The sequence below is a fragment of the Gymnodraco acuticeps genome, unplaced genomic scaffold, assembly GCF_902827175.1.
Source record: "Gymnodraco acuticeps unplaced genomic scaffold, fGymAcu1.1, whole genome shotgun sequence".
Lineage (NCBI taxonomy): Eukaryota > Metazoa > Chordata > Actinopteri > Perciformes > Bathydraconidae > Gymnodraco > Gymnodraco acuticeps.
In genome coordinates this window covers 13,313-28,832 of record NW_022992275.1, presented here as the reverse complement: position 1 = coordinate 28,832, position 15,520 = coordinate 13,313, and the positions used below count along the sequence as shown (strand labels likewise).

The window sequence follows — 15,520 nt, the reverse complement described above, 5'->3', positions numbered from 1 at the left end:
TATTATTATACATTTAGTCCAAACTAAGGGAATAATAATAACACTTGTTTGGATCCTCTTTGCTTTTGGCCTCACACAGTTACTACTTTATGTGGGGACCAGTTCTTACTCCAAACAACACATTACAATAGACAATGTTTCAAACACTATCTATTAGGGGTGTAACGGTTCACAAACATTTCGGTTGTACGTACCTCGGTTTTTTGGTCACGGTTCGGTTTGGTACGTTTTCGGTACAGCATAATTTTTTTTCACAAAACAAAACATATATATATATATTTTTATTATTATTATTATTAAACTGTGAATAATATATTCACTCAAATAAATACAAAATATAATAAAATAAACATTAAGGTGCAGCATTTCGATGAACTGAAATAATCTGTATTTGAACTGTACTGTACTAGCACCTAAGCAGCCAGTTTGACATTAGGACTTGCTTGTCATTGTATTTTCATGTTTTTTTAAAGAAAGATGAACCTGTCCACATTGCTTGCCGAAAGGGCAGATCTGCTGGCACTAACAATGTCTCCTGATGTGGAGAAAACCCTCTCGCTAGGGACAGAGGTAGCAGATACAGCCAGGTAGCGCTTTGCTAACATGGCAACATAAGGATATTTGGTGTTTGTAATAGCTTTGGCTCGGTCTGATCTTTCTGCGAGTGGTGGAGGCTTAAATGCTAGTGGGAGTTGGGTTTGCACTTCAGTCTTTTTTCTTTTGGTACCGGTGATATTCACGTTCGGGTGATGCCTTTTCAAGAGTGTGCAAGTTTGATGTATTGCCAGCCGCGTAACCAATTTTAGTTGAACAATGCCGAAAAACAGCTTTGGTTCAGTCCACCTGTCTTTGTCCGTCATCCTTGTACGTAACTGTGAAACCAAAATGTTCCCAAACCGGAGACTTCAATGATGCTGGAGGATTTTCGAGCTCAACTTTATCTGCGTTCGCCATTAATTTTTGACAGTTCCTCAAATTACTGACTACATTTTAACGCATCCCTCTGACCAGCTCTCATAGTATGCCTCTCATCCAATGAAATGACTTGCTCGCTCTATGACGCGTTGAATCCAATGTGAGCAAATTACTCTGAATGCTGCGACGCAGCACCTGAGATTACTTCCAAAAAGTTATTCACGTTCTAAATTTTTTACGTTTAACGTTATATTCGTTCGGTACACTTCGGTACACACCTGTACCGAACCAAAGGGCCCGTACCGAATAATTTCGGTACGGGTACGTGTACCGTTACACCCCTACTATCTATACAATTTTAGCTTGGACTTTGACTTTGTTTGACCTTCAGCGCACAAAACAAATATATATATATAGTCATGATGCATAAAAAACGAATTATACCTCATACCTCATTATATGGGTTTCACAATGTGTTCCCAGAAGTACGTTCTACCTGGATTAGCGACAGTTCCAGTTTTCTTTCTTTTTAACTGAGGGTGCATTCACACCTAATAGTCCGCTTCTGTCATGCGCACCAGACAACAGTTTGTTACATTGTTTCATTTTTCAGAAGGTTCGGTTTGCGTTCACACCATAGACTGTATATATAAATAGACGTAGTGTCCGTGACGTCACCCATAGGATTCTGCAGAGTTGCCGTGAAGCCCTTAGTAGGCGGAGTCGGCCACTAATGGCTTGACTGTGACGTCAGAGTCTAATCCCGCCTGCTCCAAATAAGGGCAAAGAGGCGGAGCCGAGGCGGGACCTGCTGCCTCTGAACGGGGCGGTTTTGGCGCAGTGGTTAGAGCGTTGGTCATCAGATCAAGGGGCGTTGGTGAACTCCAGTTCGAATCCCGCCTCCGCCGCCACTGCGTCAGGCCGTTGTGTCCTTGGGCAAGACACTTTACCCGCATTTGCTCCTGTGGGTAATGTCCGCAGTAATGACTCTTACATGTCTAATATGTGTAATGTGTACTTGTAAAGCGCTTTGAGCACCTGTAAAAGCGCTCTAATACAAAATGTAATGCATTATTATTATTATTAAGTAAACAGAGCTAGCTCAGGCTAAGAAGCTAAGCTAACATGAAATACATGCATACCAAGTTACTGCTAACAGTGTAGTTCCCCTATATAAACGTTACATTCATAATCAAATGAGACAATCTGCAAGAGAATTAGCTATATTTTGTTATCTTAATGCTTGTCATTCACATGTTAAGAAAATAAGTACAACCGTTGTTGATGCAAACAGGTAAATGCTATCTTTTGTTTCCCATGCTTGCTCTTCAAACAGCCGGGGACAGGCAGATCTGTTCAGAAACTAGACAAAAGTTAAACAAGTACAAACCACAGACTGTCTGTGTCATGGAGAATACAGTCGCTGGTTTATTTATGTCTGTATAGGCCGTTGTTGTGAGTGTGGACGGTCGGAGCATATATAACGTTAGCTTAGCCAAGCTCCATTCAGAAAACAAGCATTCTAAAAGGTTTTTCGCCTGCCGTCTGTCTGCAGACTTGTCAAAGCATTAATTCATGGTTTTTACTAACCAGTATCAGTATGTTGTTACGTCGGCATAATTTAGAAACGTGTACTACAATTTAATCACGGTAAAATATGTTCATTTTGTTGTAGTTGTAGCTCCCGAGCCAGCGCGTCTTGTTTGAATGATGCGAGTAAACACAGCTGGCAGCCGCGGTGAAACTCGAGCGACTTGAGCGATGCGATAGGAGCGTTTAGAGCGAAGCGAATATTCGCATCGCGTCCGGTCTGAACGCAGCATTAAAGCGAGCTCCGCGCTGCACTGGAAACGCGCCATTACATCACCAGAAGTCCTAATTTAAGGGGTCATTTCTCCCAAAAAAAAATTGTTTTTACTCACTATAAGGTGGCGGCGCCAGAGTATTTTTGTTGGGTAATCTATGGTAGGGCTAACCCATACAGTGGTGGGGCTCAAGCAGTATTTGTAATGTAATTACATACACGCTATATCGCACCCCTTGACAGTGAAACGCACGCGTGAGGCTTTTATTAGTCTCCTTTTATCAGCTAAATTACATCGAGAGCAACAGGTGTGAGTTAAACAATACAATAGCCTATTCTGCTAATTCCACGTTGTTACAACATGCTACGCAGCGGCAGAAACAAGAAAAGTTGGCATATAGAATTGACACGGAGAGAGAGAGGGAGAGAGACAGAGACACAGGTAAACAGAGAGAGACAGACACAGCACACAACAAGTAGCCTGTATCTCTATTGTCATACAAAACACTTTTTCAAATGACCCATTATTACAAAATATATTCAAAACTCACTATTCACTCTTCAGGTGGGTTGTGTGACTCTGGGACCTGTTCGACTTGTACCTCAATGCGAGGGCGTTTAAGAACAAATCTATCCATCCGAAATATACAATTAATCATAGAAGTTCTGCTGTCTGTCTGCTGGAATTTACTCGGCACGAGTTTGGGGACTTTTCACTGTGAACGTGACGAATCAATAATGCATGACGCAGCAGACACAACGTTTCGTTGCTCTGATTGGCTGTAGGTCTGTTCAAATTGCATTCGGAGGCATTTTGATCCGACCGAGGCCGCGCTGATATTATAACGCGAGAGAATGTCCACACCTTTAGTGTATAAAACTCCCCCACTACTTAGACTATTCCTTGCACCCCTCTAGCATAAGCCCGAATGGTCTCAACCATATTGCGTCAGTAACATGCACTTGTTGCTACAGCAGGATCAGTTTGTGTGTTATGGACACGACCGGTAGATTTTCACAATCCGTGTTCTCAACATGCTTACTTTAACATACTTTTTCATGGTCGGGCTAAGGTAGGGCTAAGCCATTTCTTGGTATGGCTGTAGCCTACCCCAGCCATACCCTGGCGCCGCCACTGTCACTATATCAAAAGCCCCACCAAAAATATTTTCCACCAGCCGCCACTGCCTAAAAGGCACAATCACCACGAACACGGCTAAAGCTAAAGGGTGAAGTCCAGTACGACTAACTAACGTTGTAGCCTCTATGGTTGTAGCCTAGCAGAGTGGACAAGTTGCTGTTAGCTGACAGTGAGGCATGTACGTGTCCATCAAAGTGACCACGCCCTAATTTATGCAAAAACTTTAAGCCCTAATATAAATAAAAGGGTCGTGTTAGAAAACAATTCACTCACAGATCCATAATCATGAAGGTGGAATCTAACTATATCGATAATAAAAATGTATGGAGCCAGGGGTAGAAACATGTTTTTTTCTGCTGTAAAGTTGGGCATTTTAACATGGGGGTCTATTGAAATTGCTCCTTTCTGCAGCCATCGCCTATCGGCCAATATATGAACTGCAGTGTGTGGCACTTCCGTATTGGCGTCCCGGCTCTTCCCCAGAATTTGCCGCTTGGTTCACACAGGCAAAACTCAAACGGACTATAAACTTTAAACACAAGTCATGTGCACGGAAATGCTGTTCAACAATTGGTCAGACATTGAGGGGGTAAAAACGCAAAACCCGGCAATTTCTACCAGAGCCTCCGCCATGGAGCATCGACAGGTTATTTTCATGCTGTTGTTAATATGGAGATCAACAGACACTAGCGGCCCGTGCATATGATTATATAATCAGACAACGTGCGATACAAAACATTATAACGCATATAATGAGAGACTTTCTGCAGTAAGGAGGGGGTTTCACCGACGGCAGGTGCCTCTGACTTTTATGTATAGTTTTTAGTTTGATAGTTGTTTTTACTTTACACAACACTGTTCAACACTTCATTCTGCTTCACTATTTCACTAAAGAAATGCAGACACCCGCGTTCTTGTGACACGTAAATACTACGCTTCCTATGTTTTGGTGCGGACTGCATTCACACCAGCAACGAACCGCTCCAGAGTTCGCAAGCAACATTTCCGAGACCACCTATTTTAGCGGACCAGAGTCCGGTTGTTTAGTTCACTTAAGAGGTCTCGGACTGTGTTCACACCGACCCAAATGGACCGCACCAAGCGGCTAAACGCACCAGGGTTAGATTCAACCGGACTATAAAAGGCTGGTGTGAATGCGCCCTGAAACTCATAAATAACCTCTACAGCCTTGTTCCTTTACTCTGTATAAAAGCTTTAGGGCCATCAGAAATCTCATTTTCACATTTCAGTGGGACATCGTGTTAACTGCTTTCACCCGGTATGGAAAAAAAGCAACAGTCTGAATTACCAGGTATCTTAATTTGTATCAGTGTTTGATGAAAATGCCCTAAAATTGTAAAGGTCCTCGGATCATTCTCATTGGATGTGGGACACTTTTGACACAAAAGCTAAACTAAACCAGTTGATGTAACGTGTCAAGCCTATAAAATATTACCATGATTTTTTAAGACTGTTGGTATTTCCCCCCCCTCTTCTCAGAAATAAAAAACTGGTTTAAAACTTTTTTCCGTCGCTTGTGTCCTAACTCATAAGCGCAGCCAAGTTGTCATGCCTTTTAGGGACTTCTACTCAAGATAATTTGTTAATATTTTCCACCCCTGATAAGTGAAGTCAAAATAAAACTAATTGGTGATACTATAGATTTAATTAGGACTATTTCATATTTTCCCCATTTGGGACACCTTATGCGTTTAGTGACATAACTCGATGAGTATGTAAGCTACATTTACACAATTGGTATTGCTGGATTCAGTAGAACCACACCTTTTCAACAAGCCCTTGTGTGTGTTGCTATGGCAATCCATGTCAGGGTCACTACAAAGTAAAGAGATCATTCTACATAGATACATTTCCGCCTATTGTAGGTATGTGTTCAAATGACTGTATCTCCAATTTACATTAAGATATTGACATTCAGTCTTTTCCATAATGCAGAGGAATATCCTGACCTCAGGTATGCCAAGTTTTAAACCTATCAGACCTTCCATTGTGAATCTACATCAGTTGTTATGCCTCAACCCCCAGACGGCCAGCCTTTATTTTTAGTTTGGGGTGTCTAACTTTATATATCAATTTCACCACTTTTGCAGTAAAATATTTGTATACAACAATCCATTTCATGTATGGGAGGTCTTAGAGATGAGGAAAAAGTAAGTTGTGTTTTGTCTAGGGATGGGAATTTGAAAGCAAATGTATATTCGAATATTCGACCCCCCAAAAAACGGTTAACCGGTTAACCGAAATGTACATATCCTATAAAAAATAAAATTGGGTAAAACATTTTTTTTCTGGATTTTTTTTTTTACCCAATTTTTTTCCAATAATTTTTGGAAATAAATACATATAAGTGTCTTCTGCCATCCTTTACTCCGAAAACATATTTGTTTCTCCGAATCGAAGGGGAAAAATACAAAAGCATTGCACACAATTTAAACCAATCAATGTTGTGTAATTAACAAGGATAATCTGGTGTTTTTTAGTCGATGAGTAGTGCAGATATCACAGTAAAATCAATCGACAGTAAGGGGAATACTTACTTCCGGGTGTACAATTCTCCGTTATCTAATGGGAAAGGACACTCACATTGCCTTTAAAAGCAGCCGACGCAAACGAATGCCGTGCTTCCATGAGCGTCAAATCCCGCCTCAGATGGGAATACATTGCAATCAGTTGAAAGCTATTTGCGTCCCTTTATGAAGCTGAAGGAGCCTAGGAGCGTCACAACTGCACGCCACAGGACCCTGACCAAACGTCGCTCCTGGATGATTATGGCGTGAGAGTGTGTTGTCCCCACCATCTCATATCCTCACCTTTACTGCAAAACCAACGAAGATCCCAGAGAGATAACATCAAGATGATCCTTTTATGGATTACACTGCTTCTTCTCCATCAAGGATGTAAGTGCTATCTATCTCTTCCAGATAATGTACTACTTCAGCGTTAATGAGGGGAAATAAATACATATTTTTTACATTTGTTTATTAGTAAGAGAATCATAGCAACCTTTTTCTTAAAGGTTGGTATATAGTTACAGAACCTCAAACATACTTTATATTTCCGACTGTATTTACAGAAATAAATGTGTATAAAAGTAATATTGTTTGTTCAATCTTCTTTCCTGTATACTTCCATTGCACTTGTAGATTATGATTGTTATAATAATGATATACTCTCTATTGTCTTTTAATACAGATGGACTGATTCCAGTGACCATAGTTCAACTTGGTGAATCTGCAACCTTCACATGCGTTTACCCTGATTGGGAGCATAGCAATACACGCAGGGCCGCCCCTCCCTACAGGCCAATCACGCAGGCTGCAGGGGGCCCCGCCCAGAGGGCCTCAGCTGCTGTGCGCAGTTCTCCGCTCAGTTCTCCGCGAGAGTGAGAGGTGACAAGGGGAGCACGTCTGTAACCCGACACCGTTGTAATGTATCGACATCTGACCAATCACGGCTTTGATACGGCCACTAGTGCAGGTGAAGAGATGTCGATGAAAAGACAGTTTCAGTCCGGCGCAAAAAACAAAACATGAAGAAACTAGAGCATCACTCGAAGGTGGGTTATTATTGTATGAGTCAAATGTACAACTTGCGAATGTTGTATAAGTCAAATTGCCATATTAAAACATCAGCTGCAATTCATAACATGAAGAAGGCAGTCTCTGCATAGCATAGGCTAATGGAGATGCAGTTATTTCCAGCATTTTTTATTTAACATTCATTTAAGTATGTTATGTCTTTTATCTGCTAATGTACAGGAGGAAGAGTGATAGACTGTCTGTCTAGTTGGCTTACATAACAGTTAAAGTTTACAGCTTAAAAAACATGGAGCATTTTTCCCCTTTTATTCATTTTATGTCAATTTGCACATTTCATGGTGATGCTCAGCCTCTCCCCTTAACTCCTCACAGTCATCATCATGTCAACCACAACACAGAGAAATACTGATAGGAATGTGTGTAGTTGTTGATACATTGCTGACAGAGGGAACTACATTTGAATACAGATTTAAGAAATATCAGTTTTTGCGCATGTCATAAGCATGTTTTGTCTTGACTATATTACAACTATATTATGATAAAATAATATAGTATTTATATTATTGAATTGATTATGATTATTATTATTAGTAGAAGTAGTTTATTTGCATTAATTATATTTTAATCCTTTTGAGGCTAGTATTTGACGTATTCACCTGTAAACGCATACTGAACGACATACATGCACATTTACCATTTACCTCACTGTATAAAAAAGTAACTGTGTTGATAATAATAATAAACAGGAATTATATTTGCAAAGTAGCCTAAAAAATGTTGTGGGGGGACCTCACAATGTCGCTTGGGGCCCCAAGTTGGCCAGGGGTGGCCCTGAATACACGAGTCAAGTGGTACAAACAGTGTTGGTGATTCTCTTACATGAATTACTACACTGTTGAAAGGCACTGAAAATCCTGCATTTGAAAAAGGGTTTCCTCACTATCGTTTCAATGTAAAACATCTAGTTAACATGAGCTCTCTGACCATTTTGAAGACAATCCAAGATGATAAGGCAATGTATCACTGCGCAGTCACTACGTGGAGCAAGAATTGAATGGACGAGCACATATTTGTCTTTAGAAGGTAATACCTATCTCTGTATTTGTGTTAGTAGTGTGAAGATAAAACAGATGCTTTTGGTTTCATAATAATTGACAATTTCAAATCTGACATTTTCATTTTGACCTTCCATTACTGAAATTACATGATAAACACAACATGTTTTACAATTTCCACTGTCGTGTTCTGTAGGAAACACTCTGAGGGCGACAAACGTTACTGTTGTTCAGTGGCCGACACTATCCGATCCAGTTCATCCAGGAGACTCCGCCACTCTCCAGTGCTCAGTCCTCTCTGACTCTGAGAACAAGAAATGTCCAGGGGAGCACAGTGTACACTGGTTTGGAGTCAGATCAGATACGTCTTATCCTAACATCATCTACACTGATGGAAATGAACCAAATGAGTGTAAGAAGACATCGGACACTCAGAAGAGTTCTGTTTATCACCTCTCAAAGAACTTCAACTCCTCTGATGCTGGGATTTACTACTGTGCTGTGGCCACATGTGGAGAAATAGTATTCGGAGACGGAACAAAACTGAACATTGAAGGTAAAAGTATTGCTGTTTATTTTAACCCGTTTTCTTCCTTTTATCGTTAATTGATGTGCTTTTAAGTTTGGGATTTGTTTGTATTTAACTCTAAGTTATACAGTTGGTTCTCTATTAGCTTCTTTAAACTGTCTTTATGGATGGCAAGCCAATCTAATTTAAGTATTCCAGATATCTTGGGCATTATTTTATCTGGCCTTAGACATCATTGATGTACATCACATGTTTGTAATAAGAAACCCAAGTGGTTTAAGTCAGTGTGGTTTAAGTGTTTGATAGGGACATTTGCATTGATAAGAGGTTACATTCAAATAAATGGATAAAATCCATATTGATTGTGAAGTAAAATATTCTTGGGTGAAAGTACTAAATGTTATTTCATTTTCCTTTCATGTTTCAGGAACCGGCTTACGGTCTTTTGGAGATGTACAGACTGGCGATGTATTTCTGCTTCTGCCGTCTGTGGTCTCGGCTATTAGTGTGATTGTTATAGCCATCCTTATTCACGCCATCAAGAAAAGCAAGTGTGATTATTGCCATAATAAAGGTAATAGAAGTTACCTCACTAAATAACACATTATTTAGATAATGCTGATATCATTGTTTATACATACTAGGTCATCCTTATCTATTTTTAACTTGTGTCCATATTGTAGCTGCTGTTTACCTGCAAGGAAATGTTGCAAAAAGGAATGTAAAGGTAAGACAAACATTGCAAAAGGCTTATGATGCAACTCGATCCGGTTTGTCATCACAAATAATTTGTAATATATTTCCTTAGAGAAATGAAGACCCTTGGATTTATTCTACTGTCGTCTTCACCGTGATGGAAACTGGCCCCGGGGTCTACACGGCTGCCAAGGCTTTTTGATCTGAGTCAAATGTGGAGTCAGCGATTCTCAAGAAAGATTGTTGATATTTGATCTTAAAAACAAATGTCCCCCTTCGTATTTACCCTGCCTCTTGCTCCCACTGCCTTTCTCTTTACACATCCATGGCCCTCCTTTCCCCTGTCCTCGCACAGGCATAAACGCCCTGATGCTGATTGGCTGGATCATAACCAGCTTTTCTTTTAGCATAGGCACATACAGTAATGCAGTCAGCTAGCGGAGTGTAAGTAGATATTTGCTAGTAGTATAATGGATTTAAATCTTAGACTGCACTTTTAAACTCGACTGTTTCAGATGTCTGTACCAAATGTGATATCGTTTTAATGTGTTTCAGTTTAAAGCTGTTATAAGATGTTGGAATTAGCTTGCATTATTCATACAATGTTAGTTTGATGTTTTTTTCTTATTATGCTTAAGTGATATTGAATGAATTTAAATAAAAAATGCATGTTGTTCCATTTCTGTATATTGAACTTTTTTGTCAGATGTTTGACAATGCCTGTCAAACATCTATACTGTCGTCTCACTGATTCTATGCCGCCGTACACCCTTTGTCTTTATCAACTTGGAAGAGCAGAGCAGGAAGAGTCTATTTCCTCTATATATAATCTATTTTCTGCTCATCTCCATACCATACACCAGGGGGCATTAAAAGGCGTTGTTTTTTTTCTATTAAAGCAAATTTAGCTTCATTACTGTATTTTTGGTGAAAAGCAGTCATTTGGATTGTTTTATGTTTTCATGTTTCTTCTTCTGCTATTAGAAAAACTAGTACAATTACAGCAAACATATTTATTTTTCTTAAAATATGTGTGCCATATAACCAAAAGTACATGTAACTATCATATTTGGAAAATTATATATAGTTCATACAAAGTTCAACCTGTTTTACCCATCAAAGAACTAAAAGTAACCAGCCATTTTTGTCATTAAATCAATATTAGCAAACATTTTTACTTTGATATATTCTACACAGTAATGTTAAACACTGCTCTGTTTCGGAGTCACTGTATATGCTGTTGGGTGATGATTATCAAGAGGACACATTTTCAATTATTTGCATCCACTGCGAGGCCCTGATCATAGAAAGGCACATGAGCCACAGTACAACACACATGGCTACTCTGGCTCAAGTATACCAACATTTATTTAAATTCAGATTGAAGAACAATGCACAGTCATAACATGTACATGTGTGTAGTCTCTTATATGCAGCCTTGGTTTTTTGATGAACATTGATTAAACCACATTTTCTCTCCGGGTGTTTGAAAAGTTTATTGATTTCAACTCGAGGCATTCTCAGTCGCCTCCTCATGCCTGTGCAACAAGCAGTGTTCTTTTGTGCATGTCACATCAACAACTAGCTTTTTAAAAGCAAAATATAAAGCAAAGTAATTAACAGCAAAACATTTGTTAAAAACATGCAAAGCTGAGCTAAGCTAAAGCTCACACGGGCGCGTGGTGCTGTGTGTGGTTTGCTCTCACAGCGGAGTACACACACTCCTGTGGTAACTCTTGCTTTTGCTTCACTTTTCTTGTGGAGTAATTCAGTGCTGCATAGTTTACCGCCTCTTCGCCTCCATCCTGCAAATCATATAGTCTATTAAACATACATTCCTTAAATATTAGGCCTGTGAAATGAAAAACACTTAATCCAAACCAAGTCTTTGAATGATTGAGTCTAAAGTCAGAAAATGTACGAGGATGCTTTTTGCCTCCACATTTGGTGCATAGTTTCAAAGTTATAAATATATTTACCAGGTCAGTTGATTCATCCACTGCCGCCTCGTTGGCTCTAGGATTACGGGTGGTACACGTTGCTACTGCAGAAAAAGTTAAATAATGTTTGATGGGGTTCAATTGTTCAATTGTCGCTGAATTTTTAAGTAGAGTCTGGAGTTTTGCCCTTTTGTGGGACTTTTACTTTTGAATTAAACTTAGAAATATAACTACATGAAACTGTAGTTATGAGTTCACAGAATATGTTGAGTACATGTATGGTGACATCATACATGACATGTCTGCATAGAGATGACTATTTTAGAGTTAATCATTTAAGTTGCATTTCCCCTTTTGACAGATGAAGACATTTGAAAGGATGTTGAGATAACCCAGGACTCAAACTCGCAACGATTTTACAGAAAGCTCAAAATGTATATCCTTTGGGTTAAACTGTTAAATGAATACTTATACTTGCTTGATGAGGATTAGAAAGAGGGAAGCTTGGGAAGAAAATGATTCAACAATTAACATATAAAAGGCCTCTGTAGGAGACACAAAGTGTATGAATGTTATGTGCTTGGGTTTAAGCCCAATGTGATGTTGGGCCTGTTATTACTGGGTAAAATTAACCGAAGTTACAATAAAACTACATTCCTACAATTTAGAACATGAGCAAAAATCAATGCCTAAAACATTGCTGTATGATTTAGGAACCTACCTTTGCAGTGTCGACAAACTCCTCGATTTACGTAGAAAGTAAGGATGACGATTAAAGTCAAAGAGCAGGCCAACAGTGCTCCAAGTACGAGGACAACTGCGTCCAGTTTTGATCCTGGAATTAGAAAAATAGACACTTCAACTCCTCATTACAATTTTCAGAGATTTACATTTCTGTCAATATTGTCTGTTAAAAATACTGTCACATTTGGAGAATTGATTTGGCTTTGTCGATCAATCATTACTTTACATTAAGGTCAAAAAGAGCCTTCTGTTTAAGGACATGTTTTTTTTATTGCACCAACTTTTTCAAGTGCATGACAAAACAGTGTATCTACTTGGACCAAGATTTAAAATATCAAAGAGCTGTGAATCTGTTTGACTGAAAGATGCAACTTGACTATGCAGATAGATATTTAGAAACAAATATTTATCCTAAGATAAATAAATGCAAACTAGCATCTATCATTTATTGATATTCTTTATACACTTTATCAATATTTATCCAATATATCTGACTAGCATTAATGTTCATAATGTACTAAAGATTTCAGAATTCAACTTTAAAAAACGTACTTGTCTCCACTGTAGTTCCTTCTCCAAACAGGATCTGTCCACATGTAGCCACAGCACAGTAATACGTCCCGGTATCAGAGGAGTTGTGTATAGTTTTGGACAGACTGAAGACACAACTGCGTTCCTTTTGTTCCTCACTGTGAGTGTAAATGATGCTTGGATGGGATTGTCCTGATCCAGATCTGAACCAGTACACATTGTGTTCGTCTGGACACTGATGTGTGTTTTCTTTGTGTTTGGAGAGGAGTGAACACTGGAGAGTCACTGAGTCGCCGGGCTGGACTGACTCAGTCTTCGGACTTTGCTTCACGTAGACAGATTTCTTCAGATTTTTATGATCTGTGTGATGGACAAACATTAAGAATAAAGTAACTGATTTTAAGGATTTTCCAATGTAGCAAATTAAGTAATTGAAATGAATATACTTTACCATTCACAACTAAAAGTGTGCCGTAAATCATTTCCATTTTGTATGCCGACCCTGCTTGACAGAAGTACATTGCTTCATCTTCTTTTGTGACATTTTTGATGTTTAAAATATTCTGAGCATGCCGTTTTGTGATGTTGAATCTTGAGTTGTTAAATTGTCCTTGAAGTTGTATTTTGTCAAAAGTTCCTGCCGCAACAGTTTGAAACATATATCCAAACTTCAGCTTATACCAGTAAACCATCCCCGCTTCATTTTTAAAGACTGAACATGTCAGAGTCAAATTACCACCAAGTTCCACCGGAGTCAAAGATATCTGGTGAGGAACCTCTGCAGTTTGAATCAGGGCTGAATAAAGAGACAACAGGACAAACACAAAGATAAGACAATGAAAATTGATAAGATAATACAGTAATACTAATTGTTAAACTTGTCTAAACTTGAATACGACCTTTCGAAAATAGTAGTACTCGTCTTTCAGTAGTAAGTAAAGTTGTACTCACACAATGTCCTTAGAAGAAACAGAGCAGCCAGTCTTCCCATCATTGTGCCACAGAGCCCTTCCCTTGCACTGCTGATGTCTGCGCACCCAAATGGAACATTTACCCAAAAGTCATCAAGGTTAACAAAGTAGAAGTCATTGTGATTGGCTGAAAGGCAGACCTCGGCCCTCAATTTACCAAACCTTCGATCATGTCCCCTTTTCAATGAAATGGAAAAACTGTCTGATCAAACACCATGTGACATTGTGTGACATACTGATACGCTGCAGACACACAAAAGACGACTAAACAACTGACAGACAAACTTCCTGTCACAACAGTGTACAGAATTTCCACTGCAATGGGAATTTACTTTTATTCTTGTCCGTGTCAAAAGCATTTTGCTATTGAAGCTCACTGTAAATGTGTGTACGTGGTCATTCATTTTGTCACTGAAATATCAGTACCTTTAGGACATGATGTAGGTCTGGTGCAGTAATGCATTACTTTGTAATAGAGCTATTTTTGTCCAAATGCATTTTTGTTGCAGATTTTTTGCCAAATAATGAATGAGTAAACATTTTGTACGCATAACTTTTCTTTCTAGTCTCAAAGCAGTCAGTCATTTTACATCAAAGCAAGAGTAAATTCACATGTCACAGATACAATGACAGAGAAAAAGCCATTTATCTTCCTTTGACTGACCACTGAATCTGTTTCCTCTGAAGAGACCTGCCCTACAGGATATATAATGAGGTTAGAGGTGCAAGAAGGGAAGTGTTTCACAAGGAAACATAAATCTAATTTTAGTTTAATCATTGTCACTCATAGTGTTCACTTTAACACAGTATTTGTCGGCTTTATGTACTGTAAATCACATTACGAAGAAAAACAAAAGAGCCAACACAGTGATTCTGAGTTGATACTGTTTACGTCTGACTCTGAGAACACATGTGCCCAACGTTATTCACCTTTTCATGTGTTATTTGAGCTGTACAAAGTCAAACAGCACACAAACTTTAAAACAGCACTAAAGACACCTTCACTGTCAATGCATGACTAAAATACTGTTTTACTGAAAGGGTAAGTTTGTATAACCTCATGAAACTTTTAAGAATGACATTGAAGGAAATGTGACTTTGAAAGCATACCCTAATTTGGCAGCCCAACCACAGCCATGCCCACATTTCCACTCGTCATTTGTTTGTCAAGTGGGTGTCTGTTCAGCAGAGGTAGGGACTCGAGTCACATGACTTGACTCGAGTCAGGCTCTAGTCGCATATTATTTTACTTGAGACTTGCTTGACTAACATTGATAAAAGACTTGACTTGACTTGGTATTCATGACTTGAGACTTGACTTAAGCTTGAGACAGATGACTTGAAAGGACTTGACTGTTTAACATTAAATATTTGCGTTTGTTTTTGTAGTGAGATATTACGTTTAGTTTTTTTCGAAAAACGTGATGCGCCATGCGCGGAAACCTGGCAACCCACTAGAAGGAAGGAGTGTCAGCTTACATGCAGCGGCGGCAGGGGCGGCGGGTACTGTAGGCTAGGGAAGGCTAAACCTTCCCAAATATTTGTGTCACTGCATCCTGGTAAAATAAAAATATAATGTAATGTGTGTGTCTTTGACATTAGCGCTGCTATGCAGCCACCTGTGCCCTGTACGA

General features: G+C 39.1%; 1 protein-coding gene across 1 annotated transcript; it reads right to left on the bottom strand.

Annotated features, from left to right (window-relative positions):
* Positions 1-11,177: 11,177 nt before the first annotated feature.
* LOC117540574 lies at positions 11,178-15,153 on the bottom strand. Its single transcript, XM_034207339.1, has 6 exons — positions 13,867-15,153; positions 13,367-13,711; positions 12,937-13,275; positions 12,362-12,475; positions 11,680-11,744; positions 11,178-11,505 (listed from the first exon to the last, which is right to left on the bottom strand). The coding sequence occupies exons 1-6, from the start codon at positions 13,907-13,909 to the stop codon at positions 11,368-11,370; spliced, it is 1,044 nt and encodes a 347-aa protein (XP_034063230.1). The 5' UTR covers positions 13,910-15,153; the 3' UTR covers positions 11,178-11,367.
* Positions 15,154-15,520: the final 367 nt, after the last annotated feature.